Source organism: Callorhinchus milii, unplaced genomic scaffold (assembly GCF_018977255.1).
Source record: "Callorhinchus milii isolate IMCB2004 unplaced genomic scaffold, IMCB_Cmil_1.0 Scaffold14, whole genome shotgun sequence".
In the NCBI taxonomy this organism is placed as follows: Eukaryota; Metazoa; Chordata; class Chondrichthyes; order Chimaeriformes; family Callorhinchidae; genus Callorhinchus; species Callorhinchus milii.
This window is the reverse complement of record NW_024704755.1, coordinates 1,397,831-1,417,084: the sequence shown is the minus strand read 5'-3', so window position 1 is coordinate 1,417,084 and position 19,254 is coordinate 1,397,831. Positions and strand designations below refer to the sequence as shown.

The 19,254-nt window shown below is 49.6% G+C and overlaps 2 protein-coding genes across 2 annotated transcripts in view; both read right to left on the bottom strand.

Annotated features, from left to right (window-relative positions):
- Positions 1–7,446: 7,446 nt before the first annotated feature.
- nudt7 (nudix (nucleoside diphosphate linked moiety X)-type motif 7) lies at positions 7,447–16,298 on the bottom strand. The gene is made up of 4 exons (XM_007909453.2): positions 16,240–16,298; positions 14,243–14,396; positions 8,561–8,719; positions 7,447–8,222 (listed from the first exon to the last, which is right to left on the bottom strand). Exons 1-4 carry the CDS (start codon positions 16,251–16,253, stop codon positions 7,857–7,859), a joined length of 693 nt encoding a protein of 230 aa, XP_007907644.1. The 5' UTR covers positions 16,254–16,298; the 3' UTR covers positions 7,447–7,856.
- A 2,629-nt stretch (positions 16,299–18,927) lies between these two features.
- bola3 (bolA family member 3) overlaps positions 18,928–19,254 on the bottom strand; it is a 3,836-nt gene continuing 3,509 nt past the window's right edge. Inside the window, exon 4 of the mRNA XM_042340280.1 lies at positions 18,928–19,254. This exon is cut by the window's right edge and continues 28 nt beyond it. Within this exon, the coding sequence (XP_042196214.1) occupies positions 19,220–19,254 (35 nt within the window). The 3' untranslated portion in view covers positions 18,928–19,219.

Genomic DNA, 19,254 nt, shown 5'->3' with positions numbered 1-19,254 from the left:
CTCGACGGCCTGTCCTGCGCAGGGCTCGGAGACGCCTCGAAGACGCGATCGGCGCTGTTGTCGGACGCGCGGATCGTCAGAGGTTACTGTCGTGGGAAACCGATGCTCCGGCCCAGAGCTGGGAGAGCACGGCAATATCGGAGGAGTGGTCCTTAAACCCACCTTAACATCTGCGCCCTGTTAAAGCGAGCGTTAAACATCTCACGGCGCCGTCGGAAGAGAGCGAGTTTCCCCTGGTGTCCCCGGCCGACATTCCTCCCAAATAATGTGCGCAGCTCAGCTGTGGGGTTTGCCCACAAAATATACGGTCACTACAACTCGCTGGTCCCGTGGAAGCGCTTTGAGACTTCTGGCCGATGGGATGGTGCGTTGTATTAGAATGCGATACTGGATTATTATTATTATTATTATCATTATGGTGAAAAAAACAGTAAGCAATTTGTGTCAAAATAACTTGTCACTGAAGGCCTTTCCCAGGGAGGGATGAGTTATCAGGAATTTACTGTAATCTGCTAACGTAGCCATTAAGCTTGCCGCGCACACTCTCTAATCATTAGCTGCGAACAGCAGGAACTTATTCCCCGGTGGAGGCGAGGCTGCTCACAGATGCTCAGGGACACCATGTGCCCGACTTATTTCATAATAGTAATAATTTGATATAGAATCTTATCAAGTCCTTGAGAGACGTCTCAAAGCACCTCACGGGATGTACTGTAAAGTGTAGTGACTGCGTATTTTTTTGGGGGAGGGGGCGAAATATACCACGCGCGATGAGTTGACGGGACGCAGTTGCAGCGTGTCGAGCACAGACGTCTTCGGAGGCTTGAGTGCAAAGGTTGGTGAATAACTTTACGTCAGGCAAAAAAATGTGACGTGTGATATTATCACCGGGGGACGTTACCACACGCTGCCATTGTAGTCAGGGTGCTTGACTATGACGTACCAGCTTACCACGTCGTCAAGACGTCCCAAAGCGCACGGAGGTAACAACCACAATTTTGCATTTATGCGGCGCCTTTCGCGTTGGCAAGATGTCCCAAGGCGCTGGACAGTCAGGGGGTTTGCACTCGAGCTGCAGGCTGGAGTCCAGAGGGTTGAGGGGCAAGGCGGGTGGTGGAAAGATAATCAAAGAGGAAGGTATTGCCTTTAAAATATGAGACCGTGGAGAATTTTGGGCATTTCTCCGATTGGGTCTTCGAACTCATATGGTCCACTACCGACAACAACGACTTGTATTTATATAGCGCTCCTCACGCAGGTTAGCGGTCCAGAGCGCTTGACAGTGACGGAGCACGAGGCCGAGCTGGGGGGGGGGAGGGGGGAGGTGACCCTAGGCACGGTCGAAGAGGAAGGTTTTCGGGCGCGCCCTGATGATGAGGAAGGAAGGGGCAAGACGGAGGGAGAGAGGAAAAGTGTTCCAGAGTGAGTCCAGTGTTTTGCAGTGACTGTGTTCCTAAGCACAAATAACGTGCCCTTTTTCAATCAAATACAGGTGGTTTTCTTTCTCTCTCTCTCTCTCTCTCTGAGACAGGCGCTACCGACCGCAACTGCGGATAACAGTCTCCTAGTGACCAGCACGCCAGGCTGTCAAATCAAACCCCATTGTACAGTACTTGTTTTTATCCTCAGCCAGACAGTTATATAACCATCTTGCATTCGTAACCAGCAAACCTCTCTTTAGATCATATCATTTTGATCAGGTCACTGTTTTAGTGAGATATATTTTGTCCAATTTACGACGCAGAAACTGTGCTGTGTTGTTTTCTTTTTAAAAACAACTGCATCTATATTTACGTTGCCAACAAATGCATATATGTTTTCTGTTGAATGAATGAATTTATTTCATTTTTGCTTTTGCAGTGCACAGAAATGAGCCTGTGTGAAGATCGCTGTATAAATTTCCATGTCTGGAATGGAATACACACTCTCTCCCTCTCTCCCCCAACCTAATTCTGGAGAATACTAGGAGCAGGTTAGTGAGAGTCAAAGCTTGGGGGTGGGGGGGGGGGGGGGGAGGGTAAGGTAGGGTGGAACCCCAGAGTATGTGCTGGGGGATCTAACCAGCTCAAACCTCATTGCACTGTTTACAAACAGCAACTCAGTCTTCATTCAGGTCAACATCTTCCAATATGGCATGAACTTCTGCACAGGTTTCTTCGGGTGTTTTATTGTCAGCCGGGGGGCGTCTGACACACGCGGAAACCCACCACCGTTGCTTAAGGGTATCCAGACCAAACTGAGAATGCCATGCGTCCCACCAACACGTGGAAATTCCGGAGATATTTATTGGAATGGAACGCGCACTCCCTCTCCCCCTGCAGAACCGCATCCTGCTTACTTAATTCCGAGGTTCCTTATTGCGTGCGTGCGTGCAGAAAAAACACGCACACCAAACGTGTGGTTCGAATGACCCGGTTGCTCTCTGAGGAGCGCGCGTTAATGGGTGTGCTGGGGTGAGGCAAGTCCTGATTTACGATTCCCCCCGCAGTTGTGGAATCACTGCACGATCCTTGGCTGAGAGACCACCTGCAGGGCTGAACTTTACAAAGGGAATCGACAGAAACCATTCATCTCTCCAGCTCGCTGCAGAATTCAAACCTCAATTGATTTCAGTAACAAAAAAAAACCCAGGAGATTCTGTGTGGGGGTGGGAAGTGGTCTATGAACTCCCTGCCTCAATCCCTCCCCCCCCCAACCCAACGCCTAATAATAATCCCTCCAAAACAAAACAATAATAAATTGGTCACGGCTGTTTGTGGGGAAGCTGCTGTGCGCAATTGGCTGCCGCGTTTCGCCCATAAATATACGGTAAATTCACTTTACAGCATATTCCGTGAAGCACTTTGAGACGTCGAGAAGACGTGAAAAGCGCTATATCAAATGCAAGGATTATTATTATTATTATCCGCTTAAATCCCACCTCAAGACCCACCTCTTCGTCAGTGCCAATTGTCATCTCTCGCCTCCCACTTCTCGACGTCTGACCCCCCAGTGACTATGGAGTGATGAGTTTGATGGTCTCAGTCGGGGTTCAAATTGGCTCTCATTTTCCCCAGGGTCAGGGAGGGGAAAATCAGCCAGGGCTCACGCTCCTGCTACCGTACCCACCACTCTTTGTGTGTGTGTGTGTGTGTGTGTGTGTGCGTGTTCACTTGCCGGGACATTTCCAGTAAAAGGCAGTAAAGTCTTCACGAGCGGTGCGATGCTCAGTGGATCTCCGACTCTGCAGTTCACCCTTGTGGAGCGCTGCTTATAAAGTTATCAGGTAGGGAGTGCTTTGGTGGAGTTCATCGTACATTTGTTTTACCTCAGTACTTCCCAATCTTCGTCTTGATGGATACACAGAGCTGCCGCACTGGCCTCCTTGCTGGGCTTGGGAGATAAAACGGGCTAACCTCTGTTAGCCTGTTTACCTGCGTGTTTCCAGTGTGTGTTGTAAAGTAGGTCGTAACACGTCAATTAACACTCACCTACTACTGCGAACTGCAAACTGAGCTCAGCGCAGGCTGACAACAAACACAAGGGCTTGTTTACACTGGAGCCTGGTCCACCCTCTAATTTACCATTACGGAAGATTATCAGTGCTCTGCATAAAGCCTGCACGGGGTAGAGACGATTCAAACGGCTGGCAATCCCTGGGTATGCCTTCGACTGCAAAATACAAAGTCACTACTGCATTGGACTTTACAGTAAATCCTGTGAAGCGCTTTGAAATGTCGTCCTACTGACATGATAAGCACTGTATCAAATGCAAGGATTATTATTATTATTATTATACCATGTTATTAAAACACTTTTGTTACTTTCTTCCTCCCCAATTTTCTCTTGTATTCTTTGCTTCCTTGGCTCCCTCACTGGAGCCATCTCCTCTTATCCCCATCCCATGCTCCGTCCTCACACGCCTTGATGTCTAACAGAAACGTGCCTACCGAGGCAAGTCTTTTTGCATGTGTGTGTGAAGATTTACTTCCCTGAACGCCAGGTACTGTGAGGATGCTTAACACTGACCCTGCGTCATAAATCAGCTGATCAGTGTCGTCAGTGATGCTACCATGGTCCAACCCGTTAGGAGGGGGAAAATTGTTGTAATTTTTTTCACAACAGAAAGTACATGGGGAGAAATAACAATCCTGGTGATCTGATGTAGCGTCAGAATATCTCGAAGCGCTTCACAGGATTTACTGTGAGTGTAGCCACAGCGTTTTCGTAGGCAAACACGGCAGCCAGTTTGCGCACAGCGACGTCCTACAAACAGCCATGAAGTGAACGACCGATTTTATTCTGGGGGATTGTCAGCCAGATACTGGAATAGAGAGAAACTCCCTTCTCTTTTGAGTAGTGCCGGGGAACCTTATGATCTGCCTGAATAGGCACAGACGGGGAGCTCGACGCTGATTGAATCCTAGAACCCAACACAATACATCTGTACATTTATGTCTCCTTCTCGGCTTTCAAAACCCTTTGAAAAACCTTCCTCTTTGAGCTATTCCGCAAGGAGACTCTACTTTCCCCATGCGCACGCTTTACCAGCAAACCTCACGTCTAAAAATTGAAAGTGATTAAATATTTAGGGCAACAACAGTCCAAATGCACTTGCATGTGAATGCTTCTTTGCAATGACTTGCCCTTCAGCCACAAAAAAAATTAATTGACAAAAGCATCAGTGAATTGAGAAGTACCCTTGCATTTGATATGGCTCGTGTCTTATCATGGCGAAACAGTTGAAAGAGCTTCACAGGGAATCACGTGTGGAGAGTGATGGCTTTTAGTGTCCTGGCCAGCAATCCGCCAAAATAAAACTGGTCACTGACTTCACGGCTTTTTTGTGAGATCGCCCCTTTGAGCAAATTAGCTGCTGCGTTTACCTACAAATAAACAGTCACTGGCACTTCCCAGTAAAACCCTTCGGGACGTCTGAACGACGTGATAAGGCGCTGTATCAAATGCTGGTGGGGGCGGGAGGTTGGAGTGGGGGTGGTCATTGATTATTGTTTTCCGGCAGCAAAGTGATGTTATTCAACATTTAGCCTCTCGGGACTCTCTGATGCCTGGGTTTACCGTCAGGTTTGGAAACTCTGGTGGAGATTATAACAGGGCGCAGGTTAGGATCTTTAATGAAGGGCCTGAACAAGACACGTGGGACACAGAAACAAATGAGATTAAAGCGGAGTCCCACAGGGCTGGCGTTTACAATGCTCATTGGGATTTTATCGATTCACCAGGTTCGGCTTTGCTTTGTCTCAAGCTTATTTGTTATCCTCTAAGCCATTAACAAGCGGACAAGCCGCCAGTTAAGGATCATCCATTCAGGGTCCCCAGCTGTCACGCACCAACGTGATCTGAACCAAGAAAATGAGCTTCTGAAGAATTTGTTTCACAGGAAGAGTCCGTGAACTGGTAAACATCACTGAGGACTGAAATTCCACCGAGTCGTAGCCTGAGAGACCCTACATTTGGCCTTAAAAACAATAATACTCCTTACATTTGATATAGTGCCTGATCACATCGTTGAGACGTCTTAAAAGTGCTTCACCGAACATTCTGTAAAGTGAATTGACTGTACTTTGTAGGAGAAAAATTTAAATTAAAAAATGTTTTTTTAAACGCCCCAAATTGCTGGAAATTCTTGAAACCGGCCGTAAGTTCGAAACCGTGTTTTTCCTGCTCAAAAAAATAAACGAAAATTAAGATTGAATTTAATAATTTTCCACAAATCTTCATTTTTTTAATGACAAAATGGCCTAAAGGCTGAGATTAAGTTCAATTTGAAGCCTCGGGGGATTTATTTTTGAGATGCTTTGCGCAGTTTTGCCCCATTTTCTCTCTGTTCGCCTAGAAAACACAGAGTAACTCCACTTTATAGTGTATTCTGTGAAGTGCTCTGAGATGCCCTGCTGATGTGAAAGGCGCTGTACCAAATGCAAGGGTTTTATTGTTATTATTTCTGGTATTTTTAGACAAAGGCAAAGGGCTCTGTTACAAAAAATAAACCAACACACAGGCGTGTGCAGAACAAACAGCAGCCTGGGTGTGGATCATTGACAAGAGTCACTGAAATCAGATACTAATTCCGTTAAGATGGCACTTGTAAATAAACCGCTTACAAACCCGAGGATAAAACGACCCAGCAGGGAAACATTAGACGATGCAAATTTCACGGACGAGGAAATGTCAGCCTGAAAACAGCATTAATCAGCCCAGTGGAGAAAAGCCAATGTGCGATATTGCACCCATTGAAAGGCGACGGGACTGTAAAATTCTAGTGATGAGCACTCGCCCTCTGGAGGGTGATGACTCCTATTCAAGGCGAGGGCTGTTACAGTGCCACACGCTCAGTAAGCAGTGAAGCCTCCAAGTGACCAGCATCGATATAAACTGCACTCCTTCGGTCAATTTGCCGCACTGTCGGGTCAAGAGATTCTGTGTTATTGAGAGCGACACAGGGACACGCAATCGCCAGTGGGGAGAGGAATTTAATCACACGCGAGTATAAACACGTGTGCTCCCAACCTTGCTGCCACACACACACGTGCCAGTTGATTTCATCCCATGAACAGCCACGATGTGAGTGACTGATCTTATCTGGGGGACTGTCGGCCAGGATACTGGGAGAGAGAGAAAAACTCCCTTCTCTTTTCAAACAACAGAATGGGATCTTGGAACACCCACATGGTCAGGCAGACTGGACGTCAGTTTAACGTCTTATCTGAAGGACAGCACCTCCAGCAATACAGCACACTATGTTGTAGTGTCAGCCTGAACTGTGAGCTGAAAGTCCAGCGTGGGGGCTCAAACCCACAGCCTTCTGAGAAAATTGACAAATGTCCTTTACCACAAACAGCCACGAGGTGAATCACCAAGTTATCTGGCAGACTGTTGGTCGGGTGAGTAAGGGCAGGCAGATGGGACCCCTGGTCATCATCTAAACTGAGGATAAATCTGTCTGCTGTTTGTCTCTAAAACAGAGCAGCAGAAGGCTTCAAATTGAGTGTCTTCTATTTTTGGTGGTGATATTCGAACGGTTAATGTAGCTTTGAGTTACACTGATGACGGGGCAGCTGTGACCAGTGGTAGTTACACTGAAAAATCCACTGAAGGAGATGGCGATTTGCTTTAGCAAAGTAGCCGAGTCCCTCTATTTGTTATGTATCAAACGTACTGATGTGAATTGAAAGTCAGCTCCTTCAGCTAACTTCATTGGAATAATGATCCCTGCTCAGAGGAAGGCCAGTGCTTGCACACTGCACTCTATAGGGAAGCAGCAAGGAAAACAAAAGCAAGATTAAGCACCAGCAGCCCAGCTTGTACAAGCAAAAATTAGCAGATACTGAAGATCAGAGAAAGCACTTCAAAAACACTGCCCACCCCCCCACCACCCCCAACCTCCCAAAGGGAAATTCAGCTGTAAATAAATGGTTATATATAGACACGCAAATACTTCAGAGGTTTCAGCTCTAAGTGTATTTATTTAAACTTAAGACTTTCCGCCACCAGCTCAAAACAACATAAGTGATGATAAATAAGACCGACACAGTGGAGAGACCGGATTTAGCTCGCCAGTCGTGAATAGCAGTCGACAGGAATTATTAATGATAATAATAATCATTAGTGTTATTATTACAAACAAAAGCTGTAACCTCGAAACGTCACAAAAGCCCTTCATCAACAGAGAACGAAGAGGCAACTTGAACAAAAATAAAAACGGCGAGAATTATGGCTCGTAGGAATTTGAGAAATGTCACCGCATTAAAAATAGGACAGTGGCTGACAACAAGCTGGGGACCCCTTAAACGTTTCCAGCTGAACTTAAAAAGTATCTTAAGCACGCGAGCGACAGGGAATTAGGATCCGAAACTTCAAAGCTTACTGGTGGCGTATTTGGCCAGGAGGAAACGGTCCATGCTCGAGAGGGGGTTGTCGATGTCAAAGTCTACCTTAAAGGACGGCTTCTCCCCCAGAACTAAGAAGGCCACAATGATGCTGAGGAAGGCCGTGAGCCCCCAGATAGTGAAGGGCTTGTGGAATTCATGGTCTGTGAAAGTGAAGAAGTGCAGCAGCCCCACTTGGCCAGTGGGGGAATTGTAGGAGTTGGAGGTGTGCTGCTCCGGGGTGAGAAAGTACTGCAGAGGCACCACGAAAACCTCGCTGACTTCATCCAGGTTGAGTTGTGCCTCGAACGTTTCTGCCACAATGCCCACCACCGGCGTCACCAAAATGTCATCCTGGCGCAAGCAAACAAGCAAGCAAGCAACAAAATTACATTTGTATAACGCCTTTCACGTCAAACAAACCCAAAAAGTCAGGACGCTGCTGTGCGCAATGTCGGGTTTCGCCCAACAAAATACGCAGTCCATCCACTTTACTGTATTTCCAACAGTGTCCCATAAACAGTTGTGGATTGAGTGACCAATTTTTTTTTTGGGGGGAGGGATGATGGATTAACACTCGATTAAGAAAGGACACACGCATACAAGCGCTTTGAGACGTCTCAATGTGGTAAGGCGCTATATCAAATGCAAGGATTATTATTATTATTACACGCACACCGGTAGCAGTTTACCTTGTTAATTACAGGGACCAGTCTGCAGAGAACTTCCACCTGATTTGGAGAGAGACCAATTTCTTCCTTCGCTTCACGGAGAGCTGTAGCTACGTCGTCCACGTCTTCCGGTTCCTGTTTCCCGCCGGGAAAACAAACTTCACCGGTATTGCTTCGCAACTTTGCAGAATCGATTTGTTGCGGGGGTTTTTTGTGGGGGGGAAAAAAAATACAGAAACGTAACTCTGCTACGTCACAAAGCGCAAATTAATAACACTTCTATTTCAGCACAGCTATTAATGTCAAAAGATGTTAGGGTGCCTCATGCAATGAGTTACTTTGAAGTGTAGTGACTGTCAGTGAGTAGTCAAACGCCACAGCTAATCCCCACCCTGAACATCTCCCACAGCTACAAGACTGATGACCAATTTGGGTGAATCTGGATGAGAAGCATAATGAACCCCTTACCCCACCCCCTTAAGCAGTTCCACAGCATATTTAATATCCACCTTATGTCAACGTTGCTTCACCAGAGACCTGCTTAACATTCACCAGTGATAATTATCACATCACACGTCGCATTTTATCACTGTGATTTCCTGAGGTACGTGATATATAACCAACCTGAAAGTGACAGCTTCATTTGTCACTGAGTAAACCAATAACTTTTGCTAATTCCAGGTATCTGCAGACGTCACTGTAAAATGAAAGACTGCTCCAGTACCGCTATCTCCTGTCGCGCAACAAAAAAAACCTCCGCGCCCCCCCACCCCCAGGGCTCACATCAGGGCCCACCATGGTCCTGTTAGGTTGGCTGCCCCAGCCCATGGGATAATGTGTCCGTCCACCTGACCGCTGGCTCCCGGTCCCCGCGTGCGCAATATGGCTGCCGCTATGACCCGAGCCCCCTCACCCCCTCCCTCCCTCCTCTCTACCCCCAAACCCTCCCCACTCTGCATCTCTCCCGCTCTGTGCTCCTCTCTCTCCGTCCCTCTTGCCTTCTATCCCCAGTTGACCCTCCCACAACCTCCCTCTGTTCCAGCCTGGGAATCCTCCGCCGGGCTCACCGCGGCACTCGGCGTTGGCTGTCCAGCAGCAGCCACACCGACTGCCCCATTCCCCACCACACTCGCCAGCCACCCCGGACACAGACCCGGGGAGCCAACCTCTCCTCCCTTATCCCCATTTCCCCCACCCCTGCCTCACAACCTGGACCCCCCTCCCCTCCCACACACCCTTCTGTCAACCGCTCCATCCACTACAAAACGTCCGCTCCCTCTGTAACAAGGCCCTGGTCATCAACGATCTCATCCTTGATGGGAGCGTTGACATTATGGCCTTAACGGAAACCTGGCTCACCCCAGGCGACACCTTCCCCCTCACGGAGGCCACACCACCCGGCTACACCTCCCACCACATCCCTCGCCCCAACCGCCGTGGCGGTGGTGTTGCCCTTATCTCAAGGACACCACTTGCCCTATCCCCCTACTCCTCTGGCTCTTTCCCCTCTTTTGAGCACCTCACCCTCTCCCACCCCTCCTTCCTCTCACTTAAAATCCTCCTCCTCTACCGGCCCCTAAAACCTCTCCCACCTTTATCTCTGATATCTCAACACTTCTCACATCTCTCTGCCTCTGCTCTGATCGCCTCATCATCCTGGGCGACTTTAACCTGCACTTCACCCCCTCCTGCTCCATCTCCTCAGATTTCTCTTCCCTGCTCTCCTCACTCAACCTCTCCCTCCACATCAACTCCCCCACTCACAGTCACGGCCACCCACTCGACTTGGTGATCACCCGGGGCCTCAGTGTCTCGGATGTCACCATCACCGACAAGGCCGTCTCCGACCACCACTTCATCTCCTTCACCACCTCCACCCCCTCCCCACCTCCACCAGACCCACCACCATCTTCTACCGCCCCTGGAAGAAGTTACCCCCTCAATCCCTAACCTCTGCCTTGGAGTCCTCTGAACTCCTCTCCCGCTGGCCTTCAACCCTCACCGACCCCTCTTCTGCTCTCACCCTCCTCCACAACACCCTCTCCTCCACACTTGACACTCTTGCCCCTATCACCTCCCGTACTGTCTCCTACTCTCGCTCCTCCCCCTGGTTCACCACCCACCTCCGCTCACTGAAGAGCCAGGTGCGGGCCGCTGAACGCACCTGGGTCAAATCTGGCCTAACGGTCCACCGACAAATCTGGCTGGACCTCCTCAAAATCTACCGCTCCACTCTAGCCTCGGCCAAATCGTCATTCTACTCCAGGATAATCCTGGAGGCGAAGGACAACCCCAGGCTACTGTTCTCTACCACATCCCAACTCCTCCGTCCCCCCCACCACCCCGCGCAGGTCATCTCCTCCAACCTTCACTGCGAGATGCTGGATTTCCTTGAATCCAAGATCAAGGGAATTCGCTCCGCGGTCACTTCCCCTCCAACATCCAGACATCGTCAACCTGTCCCTCTCCTCTGGCTCTATTCCCATTCCCTTAAAAACTGCCACCATCACTCCCACCTTAAAAAAACCCTCCCTTGATGCGTCGCAGCTATCAAGCTACCGGCCCATCTCCAACCTCCCCTTCCTGTCCAAGATCCTGGAACGAGTTGTCGCTTCCCAGCTGCGCTCTTTCCTCTCCAACCATTCACTATTCGAACCCCTTCAGTCAGGTTTCCGTGCTGCCCATAGCACAGAAACTGCCCTGGTCAAGGTCACCAATGACATCCTGACCATCTGTGACCAGGGCTCCCTCTGCCTCCTCGTCCTCCTCGACCTATCGGCAGCATTCGATACGGTCGACCACGCTATCCTCCTCCACCGCTTGTCCTCCCACCTCAACCTTCAAGGCTCTGTCCTTGAGTGGTTTAGGTCGTACCTCTCCCAACGTCTCCACTTTGTCTCCACAAATGGTTTTTCCTCCACCCCCCACACTGTCTCGTGCGGTGTCCCTCAAGGCTCTGTCCTCGGTCCCCTCCTCTTCACCCTCTATATGCTCCCCCTGTGGTGACATCATCCGCAGACATGGGGTTAACTTCCACATGTATGCGGATGACACCCAACTCTACCTTTCCTCCTCTACCCTCAACTCCACGACCCCCGATGTCCTGACAGCTGTCTGTCCGGCATCGAGTCCTGGACGAGAGATAACTTTCTCCAGCTCAACGTGCGTAAAACTGAGGCCCTCCTGATTGGCTCACGTCAGCGCCTCCGCACCTCAGGCGCTGACACCATCACCATCCAAGGCTGCACTCTCCACCTCTCAAAGCCATCAGGAACCTCGGGGTTCTGTTCGACCCTGAGCTGTCCTTTCTCCCTCATATCCACACCACAACTGGCACCGCCTTCCATCACCTCCGGAATGTCGCCAGACTACGGCACTACCTCACCCCTCACGCTGCTGAAACCCTGGTCCACACCTTTATCATCTCAAGGCTGGACTATGGGAACTCTCTCCTCGCCGGCCTTCCCGCCACCTCCCTCCACACTGCAGGTCATTCAGAACTCTGCAGCTCGTGTACTGTCCCGCACCAGGCTTCGGGACCACATCACTCCCACCCTCGCTCGCCTCCACTGGCTCCCCATCCCCCAGAGGATCGAATTAAAGATCCTCACCCTCACCTTCAAGGCCATTCACAGCCTTGCTCCTTCCTACCTCTCCGACCTACTATCCCCCTACCTACCTGCCCGTACCCTCCGTTCCTCTGGCTCCGGGCTGCTCCACGTCCCCCGCCCCAACCGCCCGACCATCGGTGGCCGGGCCTTCAGCCTCTCAGCCCCGAGGCTCTGGAACTCCATCCCCCAGTGCCTTCGCCGCTTCCTCCCTTTCCTCCTTCAAGGCCGGTCTCAAGACCTTTCTCTTTGACCTTGCCTTCAGCTCCCCTCTCGACTCTCTACCCCCTCCTCGCTCCCTCCCTTCCCTCCCCTCACCCTGACCATTTTCCCCTTGCTCGGGTCCTGACCCAACTGTACAGCGCCTTGGGACGTCCTCCCGACGTGAAAGGCGCTCAATAAATGGAATCTTGTTGTTGTTGTAAAGACTGGCTTTGGAGCAAAGAAAATTGAATGTTATACAGCAAGGGCATATTACAAGTGCACTACAATTAGGGAGCTAGAATTTATTCACTCATTGTTCTGTGAGTGGATGTGGTTGAAGGAGAAAGTCTAATCATCCTTGAATTTGATAAGAGAGCCATTCGGTCCATCCAGTCTGCACCGGCTCTCAGAGCAAGCTGTCCATTAAATCAGACGCCACCTACTTTGTTGTCTGAAAACACCTGTCTGCCCCACACCATTGCCGTCATTTCTTTTCAGGAATAGATTTGTCTTCAGTGTACTAAAACATTAAGACACTGTTTCAGCCGCATCTAATTTGCATATAAATAACCTAATTAATTTAACAACGGAGACGAAGGTTGCAATTGACTGATAGTTAATGATCACGAATGATGTATTGGTTGATCGGAGGATTCAAACAATGCTGCGGCCAATTCAGGTTTTGAACTTGTGGCTTAACGCTGGGAAAGGAAAATGCAGGGACACTTTTTTTTGGCCTGTGCATTTCTTGGTAAGACATCCCAAATTAGCAGGATGTAAGATTTGATTCAAATGCAGGAGCTGTCTGGAAAGCTGCTCATGTTGGTTTTATCCCCTCTTCTTCTGGGGACATTAATTCGCGCCGGGGTGCAGGTTGCCTGAGGAGTCATCTTTCTTTCATTTGTAAGGTTGGATATGTCGTGATTTGTTTCAAGCATTATTAGCAAGCTGTTCAGCCCTGCTCAATCCTGCTGCACACACGCCTAGTGTCCCGTAGCACAGCGACCTGAAGCAGGAACCCTGGCTGAGTTTTCTCCTCCCAAACCAAGAGCCATTGAGGCCAATTAATTATGGTGACCTGACTGAGATCAGCTAACTCGGTAGACCGTGGAATCAAAGCTATGGAAACCTTCATCATATATTCTCTACAGCTCTATTTCACTTCCAGCAGGTAGTCAGCCATCTGGTGAGCTGCGTGCTAATTTAGTTCTACATGAAGAACAGCAACTCTGGGGCCAGTCTACTCCAAATTTGCTCCAAATGCTTCCCAGGCAGGTAGTTAATTTCACATTAGTTCATTTGGAAAAATGAAAAGAAAAGCTTTCAGCCCACAATCATCCACTCTCTCCCACTAATCTCTGGATCGCTCTCCCACATTTCCACCACCTTGCCTGCAATCCCTCTAAGTGTTTCCTCCTTAATGCAATTTCTGATACCGTTTCTCCTACACTTTCCCTAACTCCTTTCCTGATTTGCTCGGAGACCTTCTGGGTTCCTGTCAAGCGATTTGTAGCATCGCCCCTACGTGAAACAGCCGCTTTTTAAACAGAAAAATAATCTTAAAAATTAGAATCATAGAATTATACAGCACAGAAGGAGGCCATTTGGCCCATCGGGTTCATACCGGCTCTTTGAAAGAGCTGTCGAAATTAATCCCACTCCCCCGCTCTCTCTCTCTCTCTCCATAGCCCTGCAAATTTGTCCTCCCCAAATATCTACTAAATTAAAACGGAATTTAAGAAGCTGCTGAATTCTGGGGTCTGTGAAATGCTAATAGTGCAAGTCTAGATTCAGTGTGGAATTTCAAACAGCACCTCCTTCCATTCTGTCATATCACATCAATTAAATTTCTATCGATTTATTTTATCACCAGGAACAAAATATCATGTACCTTCAATGATCTGACAGTGAGCAGCACATAGATTTCCTCGTTCTTTATCAACAAAGGCACGAGCACTGACGCTTTGGGGAGCATCAGATCTGAGTATTTATTTCCTATATCGTATTTCGGCAGTAGATCTCTGATCCTGTCTTTAGTTGATAGTCTTATGGGAAACAGAGGCACAAACAGTGTCACACTGGATTAGGGCTCGAATATAACCTTTACGCAGACGCTTTCTTTCTTTCTCACTCTCTGAGCAATCAGGGCGAGGCAAAAAAAATAGAACAGGAGCACCTCAAAAACAGAGCAGCGTTTTGTTTTGCTTTTTAAAAGGGAACGACCGGGGGTTCCTTTTCTAGGAACAGAGGAAGTTGGAGCCACTGGAAGGGGGAAATATACGGGTTCGAATGAGAATTTTACACCTCAGAAGCCATTCACCCCCCCTCTTGCCTGTGCTCTGCGAAAGAGCTATCTATTCCAACCCACGGCCCCCCGACACTTTCCCTCCCCACCACCTTTCCCTTTCAAAGGCTGCGACGGATTTTTCTGCTCGAGGCAGTGCTGTGAGTCTGTCACGTCACGTCCTAATAAACCCTCTGCGTGCGCGCGCTCGCGCGCGAAATAAATTCCCTTAACCCCTGACTTTGTATTTGTGGTATTGATCATAAATTGAAAATCGCGGACCCTTCTGCGTGGACGTCACCGTGGGTGGGGGGTGTGGGTGGGGGTGTGGGGGGGGATGGGGGCGGGAATGGGGGGGAATGGGCGAAAGCCACACAATAAATCAATCGGTCGCTGCCCAGTCGCGGCTCGGGCTAAAAAATGAACAATCCCTCGCGTTTGGCGCAGCGTCTCGTCGCGTCGTCGAGACGTTTCGACGCACTTCACCCGATGCACTGTGAGGTGTAGTGACTGTGTGATTTGCGGTCCAAGCGCATGTGATCCAAAACCTCAGCGTGTTTTAAAACTGTAGCGAATAGCGAATAAGATTTCAAATGTTTTAACCATTAACAACATGGGACGCGTATCAGTGATATTACTGCGCGGTTACCGGGGGGAGGGGGGGGGGGGGGTTTGTAGGGATTATACCGGGGGTTTAGGGGCTGTTACTGGGGTTTGGGGGGGGTTACCGGGGTTAGTGAGGGGTTACCGGGGGTTAGTGAGGGGTTACAGGGGGTTAGTGGGGGGTTACCGGGGTTACCGGGGGTTAGGGAGGGGTTACCGGGGGTTAGTGGGGTTAGGTGGGGTTAGTGGGGGTTACCGGGGTTAGTGGGGGTTACGGGGGTTAGTGGGGGTTACTGGGGGTTAGTGGGGGTTACCGGGGGTTAGTGGGGGGTTACGGGGGTTAGTGGGGGGTTACCGGGGGTTAGTGAGGGGTTACCGGGGGTTAGTGGGGGTTACGGGGGTTAGTGGGGGGTTACCGGGGGTTAGTGGGGGGTTACGGGGGTTAGGGGGGGTTACCGGGGGTTAGTGGGGGTTACCGGGGGTTAGTGAGGGGTTACCGGGGTTAGTGGGGGGTTACCGGGGGTTAGTGGGGGTTACCGGGGGTTAGGGGGGGTTACCGGGGGTTAGTGGGGGGTTACCGGGGGTTAGGGGGGGTTAAGGGGGTTAGTGAGGGGGTTACCGGGGGTTAGTGGGGGGTTACCGGGGGTTAGTGAGGGGGTTACCGGGGGTTAGTGAGGGGTTACCGGGGGTTAGTGAGGGGTTACCGGGGGTTAGTGGGGGGTTACCGGGGGTTAGTGAGGGGTTACCGGGGTTAGTGGGGGGTTACAGGGGGTTAGTGGGGGGTTACAGGGGGTTACCGGGGGTTAGTGAGGGGTTACCGGGGGTTAGTGGGGGGTTACCGGGGGTTAGTGGGGGGTTACCGGGGGTTAGGAGGGGTTAGGTGGGGTTAGTGGGGGTTACCGGGGGTTAGGGGGGGTTAGTGAGGGGTTACAGGGGGTTACAGGGGGTATCGCGCCTATTCCCCGCGGTGTCGGTTTTTAAGGCGATAAAATAACCAGAACCTTCTCGTCGCCATCGCTATGCTCCGCCCCTCTCCCGCCCTACACTCCCCGCACAGCGCCCCCCGCACAGCGCCGGCTCCGGCGGCCACGCCTGGTACTGCAGCCAGAGCCCCCTGATACACCCCCAACACTGACCCCAATACACCCAACACTGACCCCAATACACCCAACACTGACCCCAATACACCCAACACTGACCCCAATACACCCAACACTGACCCCAATACACCCAACACTGACCCCAATACACCCAACACTGACCCCAAATAAACAAACCCAATAGTGACCCCCAATACTCCAGCACTGACCCCAAATAAACAAACCCAATAGTGACCCCAATACTCCAGCACTGACCCCAATACTCCAGCACTGACCCCAATAAACCCACTACTGACCCCAATACAATAAAAAATCACATTTGCATAGTGCCTTTCATGTCGGGAGGGCATCCCAAGGCTCTGGACAGTCAGGGATGTGGTTAATAACCCCAACACTGACCCCAAAAAACACAACTACTGACCCCAAAGCCTCCAAACTGACCCCCACTGCCCCGAACTCAAACCTGCCGCTGACCCAATGCTCCCAAACCCAATTGTTTAATGCTCAGCAAAGTCCCATGGACATCTTTTTTAAAAAAAATGAAGTTCAGTGAGAGTTACACAAACCTGTAATTTAACTGAAGGGTTCAGATCACACAAACTATTAAGGCGGGAGGCTGGGGTAAGAGATTTACCCAAGATCTAAGAAAAACAACAGCAAAACAAGCTGAATGGCTTCCTTGAGTTCCTGTAAGTGTAAAATATCAAGGATACTTTCGGACTATGACCCTGAGATCTGATTACTGTTAGAAATTATTTCAGAGTGCGTGTTTCTTCCCCCCCCGTACGCAGATGTTTGGATTTTAGCCCATCACATTATTAAGCTATGAGAAGCTTCAAACACAGTAATAATGGTACACAAAACCATTCATCTCTGTCGTTTTGGGGACCCAGCACACACCATTAATCTTACACGGACTCTGCTGACTAGCGTAACCGTGTGCAATATTATTTACTTTAACAGCCCATTGGATCAGCAAGCACGATGATCTACAGTATATGCAACTCCTACATTCTCAGAAGGACTGATGATTAATGAGAATGGTGCTAGAGTGGTACTAATTGGATAAGGTGTAAGCTACAACAACTTGGATTTATATAGCGCCCTCCGCGCCGGACGGTGTCTCAGAGCGCTTAAGCTAGCAGGGAACATAGGAACAGGAGAAGGCCATTCAGCCCCTCGAGCCTGTTCCACCATTCTATTTGATCATGGCTGAACTGAACCTCAACTCCACTTACCCGCCTTTGCCCCACATCCCTTGATACCCTGACCTAATAGAAATCTATCCACCTCAGGCTTGGCAATTTGAATGGATCCAGCATCCACATCCCTTTGGGGGAGAGAAGAGTTCCAGATTTCCACTACCTGAGAGAGGAGAGGTGGGGGGTGTTGTTATCGCACACTCCGGACCGAGCAAACAGAAACACTGCCTTTGAGAGGTCTGGGTGGCTGCAACAAGGTCATAAAGCACAGCGTTTTAGGCTGACCCTGAGATATAAGACAGAAAGGCTACTGCGTAAGCTATGTCCAAGCCGGAGGGAATGGACTAGCTATTGGCACCCTCTGCTGGATGTGACTCAGTTTTTCTTCCCCTCCGCCCACAACGAACTAATTTTGAGATGACAAGACTTGTGTTGAATGCCCTCTGCTGGGTAATTTTCTCACGTGCAACTCTCTGAGGAGAAAAGCGCGCACTATTTTTCAAGCCAAAAGAGGAGACAAGTCACGCACGGAACAGAAAAGATTTTGATCTGAGGTTTTGAATTTTTTTTATTAATTTACCATTTCTCAGGCTCGCACACTCTCTCTCTCTCTCTCTCTCTCTCCCCCTCTTGCCACCCCCGCCCTCCCCCCAAGCCCATGGTTGAAGACTCTGACAGTCTGACCACCAAAATAAAGTAACGGAAAGTACAGAAAATGTGTATCGGATAGATTTGGGGAAGGGGCAGGACAGAGGGAGGGCAGGCTTGGAAAACCAATAAAACCAGCCAGCGCTCCTTGCTGTTCTCATGCACAGACCAAGCCAAACCTCCCCCTGCACACTGGAATCCCCTTTCCAATTGAAGCACTGAGGGTGGAACCGCAAGAACAGGCTGAGACCATCCAGCCTGTTCTGCAGATAGCAGCTGTGTTATCTGACATGTTCCAGGGCCTGGCCTGCTCCCCGTTATGTTATTACTGATAAGACGGTTATATTTAGAGGTAGTTTAGAAAACTTTTCCCCACCCAACTATAGTAGCTGTTGAGTTTTACGACGGGATTGATAATCGTGGCCCGCTAAAGCGCCAACAACGCCAAAACATCTCACAGCGCTTCACGAGTAACTGCTGTCAAGTGACTATATTTTGTAGGCTGCCAATTTGCACACAGCAAAGTCCTGCAAACAGCAAGACTGAATGTCCGCGAGCATCAGCCTCGACTGTGAGCTCAAAGTCCCAGCCAGTGGAACATAAATACACCTTCACAAGTCTCTTTCCTTAATGGGATTTCACAGATAAAAGATTTCAGATAAAACACACTATCCGCTCCCCCTGGGACTCGGAACTGTGTAAGACAAATACCTTCCACCACACATTTTAAAGGCATCTCTTCATAAAAATTATGGAATTATTTAATATTAATATCCTGTGCGGTCTCAGCATACATTCAGTACATTTTCTTCTGAGTGCAAAGTGAAAGGCTTTACGGCTTAGAAAGGGTTATAACAAATAATCCAGGAACATCCGGCAGCCAGAAACAGTATAAAGTGTGAGACGTGGACCCATCACGAGGTTTGTGTGTGTGTCTGTTTTGATCCGAGGCATAAAGTCGCTGCTTAATCACACTCCTCTGCCTCTGCGGCAAGCTGTCAGCTCACCTCTCCTTCAGTGCGTTATTCCCATCACTTTGGAACAGTAGTGAATATTCGAATTCCGT